A 12455-nucleotide genomic window follows, 5' to 3' on the forward strand; every position below is an offset into this window, starting at 1 on the left:
TTGTGCCGCGACCTGTTTTTACGCCAAGTGCCATTTAAAGTGGAAGATTTATAGAAGAACTCTACCAATGTGAACGTTTCCATGATGTTCAAATGTATATTATCTCAGCCATTGACTGAGTTACCGGTATTTACATTGTGTGTTTTTCCAGCAAAATATCCTATGTAGTGACGGGGCCCCAGTACATACTAAAACCCTGTGCGGCTTTGTAAAATGTTCATTCGTTTTATTTCCATACCTGATGGGCCATTTGGGACCCCCTGCAGACCTCGCTGAAAAACAACAACTGATGGTTTTCACTCCTGTAATGTTTCTAGTGGAGCTCCCAATTGTTGGATCACTTATGCCGTGTACACACGGGCGGACTTTTCGACCAGACTGGTCCGACGGAACGAATCCGTCAGACAATCCGACCGTGTGTGGGCTTCATCGGACCTACAGCGGACTTTTTTGGTCGAAAATCTGACGGACTTTAGATTTAAAACATGTTTCAAATCTTTCCGACGGATTCGAGTCCGGTCAAAAAAATCCGCTCGTCTGTATGCTAGTCCGACGGACGAAAACCGACGCTAGGGCTGCTATTGGCTACTGGCTATCAACTTCCTTATTTTAGTCCGGTGTACGTCATCACGTACGAATCCGTCAGACTTTGGTGTGATCGTGTGTAGGCAAGTCCGTTCGTTCAAAAGTCCGTCGGATGTCCATCGGAAAGACCGTCGGACCTTTGATGCCGAAAAGTCCGCCCGTGTGTACACGGCATAACTGGTTATTTTTGGTTATTTTTCGGCCAGTCTTCGGGGGGGGGGGGCTATAGGTATGGCAATAAGATGCATGAACTTTTTAAAAAGCTGCACAGGTTTTTAAAAAAGGAGGCCCTTGACAGCAAAGGCTATTTTTTATTTGATCACCTCTGCGCTTTTTATTTTTTGCGCTATAAACAAAAAAAGAGCGTCAATTTTGAAAAAAACGCAATATTTTTTACTTTTTGCTATAATAAATATCCCCCAAAATTATATAAAAAAAACCAAATTTTTTTCCTCAGTTTCGGCCGATATGTATTCTTCTATATATTTTTGGTAAAAAAAAAACGCAATAAGCGTATATTGATTGGTTTGCGCAAAAGTTACAGCGTCTACAAAATAGGGGATAGTTTTATAGCATTTTTATTTTTAATTCTTTTTTTTTTAGTAATGGTGGCGATCTGCGATTTTTATCGTGACTGCGACATTATGGCGGACACATCGGACACTTTTGACACTATTTTGGGACCATTGTCATTTATACAGCGATCAGTGCTATACAAATGCACTGATTACTGCATAAATGACACTGGCAGTGAAGGGGTTAACCACTAGGGGGCGATGAAGGGGTTAAGTGTGTCCTAGGGAGTGATTCTAACTGTGGGGGGGATGGGCTTCAAGTCACATGACAGCGATCACTGCTCCCGATGACAAGGAGTAGTGATCTCTGTCATGACACAAGCCAGATGGTGAAATGCCTTGTTTACATAGGCATCTCCCCGTTCTGAGGATCCGTTACACAATCGCCGGGAGACCGGCGGACAACGAGTTCACTGGTCCCGCGGGCACAGTCACGTGGTACGCGGCGGGCGCACGCACACGCCTGCTATCCCCGGCTCTTAAAGGGGATGTACAGGTACGCCCATTTGCCCACCGCGGCCATTGTGCCGACGCATATTGGCGTGCAGCGGCTGGCAAGTGGTCAATGTGGTTCTAAAGGCTCAAGGTTTTTATTACCTTCATGCATTTTATGCATGAAGGTAAAAAAAAAACCTTCTCTGTGCAGCAGCCCCTCCAGCCTCCTCTAATACTTACCTGGGCCCCATCATGATCCAGCAATGTGCACATCACCCTCGGCTCTCCAGGGACTCTCCCTCCTCATTGGCTGAGACAGCAGCAGGAGCCATTGGCTCCCACAGCTGTCAATCACAACCAGTGAGCCAATGAAAAGAGAGGGGGTGGGTGGGGCCGACCCCTGGCTCTGTGTTTGAATGGACACGCAGAGCAACAGCTCTGCTTGGGTGCCCCCCCCCCCCACAGCAAGCTGTTTGCTCTATGGGGGGGCACTCGGCAGGGGAGAGGAGACGGGAGCGCCGGTGGGGGACATGAGAAGACACTGCACAGAGCAGGTAAGTGTAAGTGTAACATGTTTGTTATTTTTTTTTTCAATAAAAAAACTTGCCTTTAAAGGCGCTTTAAATTTAAAATAAGCCACATAGTGGGACCAAAATGGAACAGAAGAGGCAGAAAAAGTGTGAATGACACTAAAACTAAAACTGGAGAGTACAGAATCTGGATCCCCACTACACATAAGGAGTAGCATCCATATAAATGACAGATGATGGTGAGTATTGGGAGTATCCAACGCGTTTCGACATATGTATGAATTCTATTCTTCTTCAGGGACTGATACCACTTCTGAAAATACAAGTATAAATACATTTTGAAATCCAAATCAATGAATATCATATGAAACATGAAAAATACTTTCAAATAGTTTGTAAGTTTGATAATTCAAAAGTATTTTTCATGTTTCATATGATATTCATTGATTTGGATTTCAAAATGTATTTATACTTTACTCTGTATTTTCAGAAGTGGTATCAGTCCCCGAAGAAGAATATAATTCATACATATGTCGAAACGTGTTGGATACTCCCACTACTCACTATCATCTGTAATTTGTATGGATGCTACTCCTTATGTGTAGTGGGGCAATACCACCTGTGATACTGTTTATTTCACTATGATACATGTACATGTGCATTTTTGTCTGGGTTTCCCTTGTGGGAATCTTTTTATTATGTAAAAAATGTTGTATTAATACATTTTCCATTTTTTGAAAAAAAAATACATATATATAATTCTCATTTTTCTATACTTGCCTTTAAAATCCCATTTAGAGGTATTCACAATTTCAAAAATAAAGATCCTTACCCTTGCATAATCCTTTGTGAACTAAGCCTTTTGCGCGGCTGGTGGCTCTCAATCCTGACTGGCACTGATGGCTTTGGCCATAGGAAATCGATCAGAGTGGTTCCCGATCATGTGATCGCAATGCAAGTGACAGAACGCAACATATATTTTATTTTTTGCTTCTGTCTATAGTTCTACTTTAATACAAACTATTTCTCCTTTCTCTTTTCAGCATATACCGCTTATTTTCTGCAGACAGGAAGCGAGTGGAAACGGCATTAGAGGCATGTGGTCTTCCGCCTGGCAGAGTAAGTATCCCATACATGGTATAGATGAGGTCAGATTTTCTTACATAGAATAGGAGTTGGGGGCCGGTTCATACCATATCCAGGCAGTCGTGTATTTAGGTTTTGTGCTGCCCTAGGCCTGACTAAATTCATGCACCCCCCTAATTTAAATATGACCCACCCCTTCCTGTCAAGGCCACACCCCTTCCTGTTTAAGACCCGCCCTGAAATTTCGGAGTGGGGACACTAATTCTGAGGGCCTGGGGGGGGGCAATGGATTCCCTTAATTTGCATAGATTTCCCCTCACTTCCTGTTTGGCTATGGGGCAGGAAGTGAAGGGAAATCTCTGCAATGGGACAGGGATGGTAAAAAAAAAAAAACTGACAGGGGCTATAACCCTCCCTTATTCTATCCAAAATGGAAAAAAAAAGGTGTTGCCCATAGTTCTACTACTTTAAGCACCAATTTCTGGTAATCTTATGGAGAGGACTAAGAAGATGTAACCATGCCAATGGTGCAGCAGAAAACATATAGTACAGTGAGGAAGGTTTGTGGTCCAGGATGAGAGGACAATCAAAATTAGAAGCGCCCCCCCCCCCTACAGTTGCGGAATGCCGGCCGCCCGTATACAGGAAGCAGTGCGGCCGCTTTATGGGGCCGCTAGACTAATTTGCCTCTCAGTCCAGTCTGCCCCATAAGACCCCTATCACGCTGTGCCGCCACTGGCGTCAGCAGTAAAGCGGCGCTATTTTTAGCGTTGCTTTACCGTTGTTTTAGCAGCGATATTCGGCCGCTAGCGGGGCGGCTTTAACCCCCTGCTAGTGGCTGAAAAGGGGTTAAATCCACCCGCAAATCGCCGCCGGAGCGGGGTTTTGTCGGCGGTATGGCATCGCTGCCCCATTGATTTCAATGGGGAGCAGCGGTGGAGGAGCGGTGAGTTCACCGCTCCTTCACCGGTGCTGGCAGGACTTTTTCTGACACCCTGCCAGTGCACCGCTCCAGTGTGAGAGCCCTCGGGCTTTCACACTGGAGTGAATGGACCAGCTGTTTTAGGGCGATTTGCAGGCGCTATTTTTAACGCTATAGCGCCTGCATAACGCTCCAGTGTAAAAGGGGTGTTAGACTGGCGCTACACTAATGCCCTGTACACACGATCGGACATTGATCGGACATACCGACGACAAAATCCACCGGATTTTTTCCGACGGATGTTGGCTCAAACTTGTCTTGCATACACACGGTCGCACAAAGTTTTCGGAAAATCCGATCGTTCTGAACGCGGTGACGTAAAACACGTACGTGGGGACTATAAACGGGGCAGTAGCCGATAGCTTTCGTCTCTTAATTTATTCTGAGCATGCGTGGCACTCTGTTCATCAGATTTGTGTACACACGGTCGGAATTTAAACGATCGGATTTTGTTGTCGGAAGAATTTTATATCCTGCTCTCAAACTTTGTGTGTACACACAAAAAAAAGTCCGATGGAGCCCACCCGCGATCGGAATTTCCGACAACACAATCCGATCGCACTTTTTCCATCGGAAAATCCGACCGTGTGTACAGGGCATTACAGTGTGGGGACTCGTTCGGTGCTGCCCCCCCTGTAAAGTGCTGCCCTTGGCCTGGGCCTTGTCGGCCTAGGCCAGGATACAGCGTTGTTTTCCGGTGCGGGAAATGTGCATCAAACCAATCAAAATCAGAGCAAATAGTTACAAAAATACTTTGTATTTCAACAAGAAAATGATGGAGATACAAAAATTATAAGCTTAGAAAAACAAAGACCCTTTCACCAACCATGGTAAAAAGAGACAATATTTTCTTATCACACTAACACGTCCGGACCTCACCTAGGTCACTATGAATATATCAGGCAACAATTGGCACTATGGCACTGATGGCACTATGGCACTGATGGCACTGTGGCTACATTATGGCTACTGCAACTGCGTGATATTGTTAACAATCACCAGGTAGGGGACATGGGATCCTAAAGCCGGGTTACCTGCAGTATTCGCCTAATCTAGTAGAAAAGTGAGGCCAAGTCATTAAAACAAGAGAAAAGAAAAATGGGTACAAAAGTGGAGTTGCTGACCAATCAGTGTTCTTTAAAGCTTCCATAAATTGCATGGTGAAACCTGATTGGTCACCTCGCTTTTTGTCCTCACTTTTTTTTATTCTATTTGGTTTTTAAGAATAAGCCTCAATAAAACGTCAACTGCTAGACACCAGCGGGCATCGCATTTATTTTCTAATCTGTTGTATCGAGAAGCATCAATTAAGGGTGACAGATGCACCTTACATTGACAACCAAGGATGGATTTCCCCAGTAGAATTCTTTAATTTGCTATAAACAGCTGTTTGATTCAATTAAACAAAAACACGTGTGAAATAAAAAATAATATAAAGGATTCATTCTACCGGGAGAAACAACTGTCACAGCCCCCCCCCACCCAAAACAGATTGCTACAATTATCACTACATGTATATTATTGAATAGACCTTCAGGAAAGCTGCAGATGATGGATCTGGAATATCTCGTCAAAACAGTAATCCAGGAAACTCCGCTTTTGGTTTCTGTGTATATGATCGTAGTGTACATCAGAATTTTTCCATCGGTGGTTATTAAAGGCTATGCTGGTGTATTTTGCTACATCATTCTAGTTTTGTTACATTGTATTGATAACTGGAGTGGTTTTGCACACACATATTTTTTGAAGACTTCTCACCTTCTACTTTTCTCTTTTTTTGTAAAATGTGTAGAAAGCTCAATAGTTCAAGCTGACTTTAAAGCTGGCCATTTAAGCAGGAACCAGGCGAATTTCGATTTGTGTGCAGCTCTCTCTGTTCAACAGAAGGCGGTCATTGAATCCGATTCCATTGAATGGTCCTGCTAGAAAACCGGAATTCAATCAGCCCACATGGCCAATGGAGAGAGTCCCACTGTTATGCCCCGTACACACGGTCGGAAATTCCGACCGTGTGTGGGCTCCATCACACATTTTCCATCGGGTTTTCCGACACACAAAGTTTGAGAGCTTGCTATAAAATTTTCCGACAACAAAATCCGTTGTCGGAAATTCCGATCGTGTGTACACAAATCCGATGGAAAAAGTGCCACGCATGCTCAGAATAAATAAAGAGATGAAAGCTATTGGCCACTGCCCCATTTATAGTCCCGATGTACGTGTTGTACATCACCGCGTTTAGAACGGTCGGATTTTCCGACAACTTTGTGTGACCGTGTGTATGCAAGACAAGTTTGAGCCAACATCCGTCGGAAAAAATCCTAGGATTTTGTTGTCGGAATGTCCGAACAAAGTCCGACCGTGTGTACGGGGCATAAGACTACAAAGACACAGCAGGGAGGATTTCCTCATCCACCCTGAATGTGTAAATGGGGAAATCAGTTAGACATTCAAGTTAATGAAGCTAATGAGCTAAAGCAGTGGTCTCCAAACTGTGACCCAAGGGCCAGGTGCAGCCCTTTGCCTGTTTTTATCTGGCCCTTGGGGGACTATTCCTTCCACTGACACCAACACTGGGGCACTATTCTTCCCACTAACACCAACAGTTTTAGCACTATTTCTCCCATTAACACCAACAATGGGGTACTCTTCCTCCTATTAACACCAATAATGGGGCAATATTCCTTCCATTAACACCAATGATGGGGCACTATTCCGCCCACTAACACCAACAATGGGGCACTATTCCTCCCATTAACACCAACAATGGGGCACTATTCCTCCCATTAACACTAACAATGTGGTACTATTCCTCCCATTAACACCAACAATGGGGTACTATTCCTCCCATTAACACCAGCAATGGGAGCGGGGGAACTGTGGGGGCACTATTCTCCCCACTACCACCAACAGTTGGGCACTATTCCTCCTACTAACACCAACAATGGGGCACTATTCCTCCCATTAACACCAACAATGGGGCACTATTCCTCCCATTAACACCAACAATGGGAGTGGGGGCACTGTGGGGGGAACTACTCTCCCCACTACCGCCAACAGTTGGGCACTATTCATAGTTACATAGTTACATAGTAGGTGAGGTTGAAAAAAGACACAAGTCCATCAAGTCCAACCTATGTGTGTGATTATGTGACAGTATTGCATTGTATATCCCTGTATGTTGTGGTCATTCAGGTGCTTATCTAATAGTTTCTTGAAGCTATCAATGCTCCCCGCTGAGACCACCGCCTGTGGAAGGGAATTCCACATCCTTGCCGCTCTTACAGTAAAGAACCCTCTACGTAGTTTAAGGTTAAACCTCTTTTCTTCTAATTTTAATGAGTGGCCACGAGTCTTGGTAAACTCTCTTCTGCGAAAAAGTTTTATCCCTATTGTGGGGTCACCAGTCCGGTATTTGTAAATTGAAATCATATCCCCTCTCAAGCGTCTCTTCTCCAGAGAGAATAAGTTCAGTGCTCGCAACCTTTCCTCATAACTAAGATCCTCCAGACCCTTTATTAGCTTTGTTGCCCTTCTTTGTAGTCGCTCCATTTCCAGTACATCCTTCCTGAGAACTGGTGCCCAGAACTGGACCGCATACTCCAGGTGCGGCCGGACCAGAGTCTTGTAGAGCGGGAGAATTATCATTTTATCTCTGGAGTTGATCCCTCTTTTAATGCCAATATTCTGTTTGCTTTGTTAGCAGCAGCTTGGCATTGCATGCCATTGCTGAGCCTATCATCTACTAGGACCCCCAGGTCCTTTTCCATCCTAGATTCCCCCAGAGGTTCTCCCCCCAGTCTATAGATTGCATTCATATTTTTGCCACCCAAATGCATTATTTTACATTTTTCTACATTGAACCTCATTTGCCATGTAGTTGCCCACCCCATTAATTTGTTCAGATCTTTTTGCAAGGTTTCCACATTCTGTGGAGAAGTTATTGCCCTGCTTAGCTTATTATCGTCTGCAAATACAGAGATTGAACTGTTTATCCCATCCTCCAGATCGTTTATAAACAAATTAAATAGGATTGGTCCCAGCACAGAACCCTGGGGAACCCCACTACCCACCCCTGACCATTCTGAGTACTCCCCATTTATCACCACCCTCTGAACTCGCCCTTGTATCCAGTTTTCAATCCATGTACTCACCCTATGGTCCATGTCAACGGACCTTATTTTGTACAGTAAACGTTTATGGGGAACTGTGTCAAATGCTTTTGCAAAATCCAGATACACCACGTCTACGGGCCTTCCTTTATCTAGATGGCAACTCACCTCCTCATAGAAGGTTAATAGATTGGTTTGGCAAGAACGATTCTTCATGAATCCATGCTGATTACTGCTAATGATATCGTTCGTATTACTAAAATCCTGTATATAGTCCCTTATCATCCCCTCCAAGAGTTTACATACTATTGATGTTAGGCTAACTGGTCTGTAATTCCCAGGGATGTATTTTGGGCCCTTTTTAAATATAGGTGCTACATTCCTCCTACTAACACCAACAATGGGCACTATTCCTCCCACTAACACGCAGAGTGGGGCACTATTCATCTAACTAACTAAAACAGTGGGGCACTATTCCTCCAATTAACACCAATGGGACACTATTCCTCCCATTAACACCAACAATGGGGCACTATTCCTCCCATTAACACCAACGATGGGCACTATTCCTCCCATTAACACCAATAGGACATTATTCCTCACATTAACACCATTGTTGGGCACTATTCCTCCCATTAACACCAATGGGACATTATTCCTCACATTAACACCAATTTTTGGACACTATTCCTCCCATTAACACCAAAGATGGGCACTATTCCTCCCACTAACACCAACAGTTGGGCACTATTACACCCATTAGCACCAACAATGGGGCACTATTCCTCCCATTAGCACCAGCGATGGTCACTATTCCTTCTCCTACTGACCACAGGTACTATGTCATTTTTTTTTACTCCCGTTGACCACCAGGCCTGAGACATTGTCTAATCCCACTAGCCACAGTCTGGCCCCCTAAGTCTAAAGGATAGTAAATTGGCCCTTTTTTTTTTTTTTAGGAAAGTTTGGAGACCCCTGAGCTAGAGAATAACCCTGCCCATAGTTTTAATCTGATAAACAGTGTCTGAATGTTTTACTTTGTGTGCTGTAAAAAAGTGTTCTTTTGTTAGCGTTTAAATCTACTTTAAAGTTGAACTAATCTCTCACTTTTCTTTTTGCTTTCTACAAAACTACAAATTCTTTTGTTAAAGTTTAGTTCTACTTTAAAGTAAGTAATTGATTTTCTAACGGGAGTTTGTAAAAATTGCATTGAGGGAAATTGGAATTTCTTATTAGGAATGCAGGAACGGACCTATCATCCAGCTGTTACCTAGTAACAACCCTCCAAATTTTAATAGAAAAAGTAGACTCTAACTAGCTGAGCTGCTGAAGATCTGGGTTGCGAATGTTGACCTTAGATTTTTAATAATGTTGAAGCCTCCAAAAAGTTCACAGTCTAGATTGAAAGATTTTCATAACTTTAAATTCAAGTTATTTTACACCATGAGTTCAAGCTTTAAATGAAAGTATAGATACTTAACCAAGTGCCCACGGTAGTCATGCTCAGTGGCGTCGCTAGGGGGTGGTTTTTGGGGCTATAGCCCCGAATCTGGGGCCCATAGCCCCGAGTCTCTACAGGGGTCCCCAAGGGGACGGGAGGTTCTCTAGGGAAGCTGATGTAAGTGGAGGGCTCTCTGGGGACCCTGATGCAGGGGGGAGGCTCTCTGGGTACCCTGATTTAAGGGGGGCTCTCTGGGGACCCTGATTTAAGGGGAGGCTCTCTGGCGACCCTGATTTAAGGGGAGGCTCTCTGGGGACCTTGATTTAAGGGGAGGCTCTCTGGGTACCCTGATTTAAGGGGAGGCTCTCTGGGGACCTTGATTTAAGGAGGAGGCTCTCTGGGGACCTTGATTTAAGGGGGAGGATCTCTGGGGACCCTGATTTAAGGGGGAGGATCTCTGGAGACCCTAATGTAAGGGGGGCTCTCTGGGAACCCTGATGTAAGTGGGGGGCTCTCTGGGGACCCTGATGTAAGGGGGGGCTCTCTGGGGATATATATACACGCACACATATACATATTATATACATGTGTGTGCCCGCCCAAGCGTATGACTTTCTTTACTACGCTACTATGGGCTCTAGCCCCAGATCTTTTGTAGACCTAGCAACGCCCCTGGTCATGCTGATTTTCCCATTCAGACCCAAGTCCAGCCAAAACTTTTTGGCTACAGAGGGAAAGGGCCAGAACAGGAGTAGGCAACCATAGTACCTCGGTGTGCTAAAACTTCAAATCCCATCATGCCTCGGCCTTTGAGACTCATGCCTGAGGTTTGCAGCCCTGTGTTTTGTTGAGTAACAAATGCGCAAAAAAAAACTTGCAAAAACGTGCATTGGAAAATGCTCTTGGCTCAGTGCCAAAAAGGGTACATGAGAAACCTTGGTGCTTTTGTCTCACATAGCGTATTGAGGGACTGGGCGACAAGAGATCAAAATTTGGTACCACATCCCATTTGTTCAAGAAAAAAAAGAAAATGGGCAGGCGGGAATTTTAAGGTACCAAGGTGTAGAATAAAAAAATCAACTTGAAAAATATATATGGTATACATTTTATTTAAACAATTCTAAACATTTACAAGAATCATGTATTATTTCTTTGGAAATATACAAAAACTTCTCACACTACATGTTTCGCTCAGAGGAGCTTCTTCAGGAGTTTTTTTGAGAAGCGTCGCATGAAGTATTATATACTATAAGAAAAACAACAATTGTAAATGGATATGCTTAAAAATTGCCATGAATAAAATCGCATGGCATGTCAACAGGACATACCTATATATAATTTATAGAGAAATAAGCGTACATCTTATAGAATACATTTTATACAAGATAATGATGAACTGAAAAGGAATGCCTACCGGATGCTTGTATTCATAAAACACTAATTGACATGCCATGCGATTTTATTTATGCCAATTTTTAAGTATATCCATTTACAATTGTTGTTTTTCTTATAGTATATATTACTTCATGTGAAAATTCCCAAAAACCTCCTGAAGAAGCTCCTTTGAGCGAAACATGTGGAGTAAGAAGTGGTTGTATATGTCCAAATAAATAATACGTGATTCTTGTAAATGTTTACTGCAATTTTGAAGAATTGTTTAAATAAAATGTATACTTTTTCAAATTTATTGTTTATTCTACACCTTAGTACATTGAAAGTCCCGCCTGCCCTTTCTCTCTTTTTTTTTCTCTTGCATAGGACAACCAATTCAAGTAAATGGGCTACCCTATGCTGTCGTGCTACAAACGTGCCAAAAAATGCGGTAAAAGATTTGAGTCACGCAGGTTTGAATATGGCCTTAAACAAATTTGTAATACCATCCTTATTGTATCTGGTTTGATTCTTTGATCATCTGCTAATCATTAAAGTGGAAATAAGCTCAGAAATTGAAGGTTGCTACAATTATAGAAAAAAAAAATGAGTAATGTTAATGATATATAAGCAGGACCCTGGAAAATATACCCTTTATTTGGAAATTGTTCCTAAAAAATAGTAGATAATTCCAGGTATTTGTGTCCATCAGCAGCATGTCATTAAAAATAAGTATTGCATGACGGGGTTGCTGACACATAGATTAGAGCCTAATCATTAACACTTAGTCAGTTTTGAGTGATTCTGTAAGGAATTTGCGACACCACTATAATCACTTGAGGCAAAACAGTTAGCTATGTGTACATTAATACTGGTTGCCCTAGGCGAAAACTTACCAAACAAAGGGCCAGTTTACTGTCCTTGAGGCTTTAGGAGGGCCGGACTGTGGCCAGTGGGAGTAGAAAATACTCCTGTGTCAGTGGCAGTAAACAATGCCTCATCATTGGTATCAGTGGGAGGAATAGTGCCCCATCATTGGTATCAGTGGGAGGAATAGTGCCCCATCATTGGTATCAGTGGGAGGAATAGTGCCCCATCATTGGTTTTATTGGGAGGAATAGTGCCCCATCATTTGTTTTAGTGGGAGGAATAGTGCCTCATCATTGGTTTTAGTGGAAGAAGTAGTTCATATCATTGGTTTTAGTGGGAGGAATAGTGTCCCATCATTGGTTTTAGTGAAGAATAATGCTCCATAACTGGTTTTAGTGGGAGAAATAGTGTCTCATCATTGATTTTAGTGGGAGGAATAGTGGCCCATCATTGATTTTAGTGGGGGGAATA

General features: G+C 43.2%; 1 protein-coding gene across 2 annotated transcripts in view; it reads left to right on the forward strand.

The window, feature by feature from the left end:
- PLCB1 (phospholipase C beta 1) overlaps nucleotides 1-12455 on the forward strand; it is an 887199-nt gene that overhangs the window by 528056 nt on the left and 346688 nt on the right. For both annotated transcript variants that reach the window (XM_073628625.1, XM_073628626.1), the window contains exon 7: nucleotides 3169-3244. In XM_073628625.1, the coding sequence (XP_073484726.1) occupies nucleotides 3169-3244 (76 nt within the window). The remainder of the gene's footprint in view (nucleotides 1-3168; nucleotides 3245-12455) is intronic.

Source organism: Aquarana catesbeiana, linkage group LG04, assembly GCF_042186555.1.
Source record: "Aquarana catesbeiana isolate 2022-GZ linkage group LG04, ASM4218655v1, whole genome shotgun sequence".
Taxonomy (NCBI): Eukaryota; Metazoa; Chordata; class Amphibia; order Anura; family Ranidae; genus Aquarana; species Aquarana catesbeiana.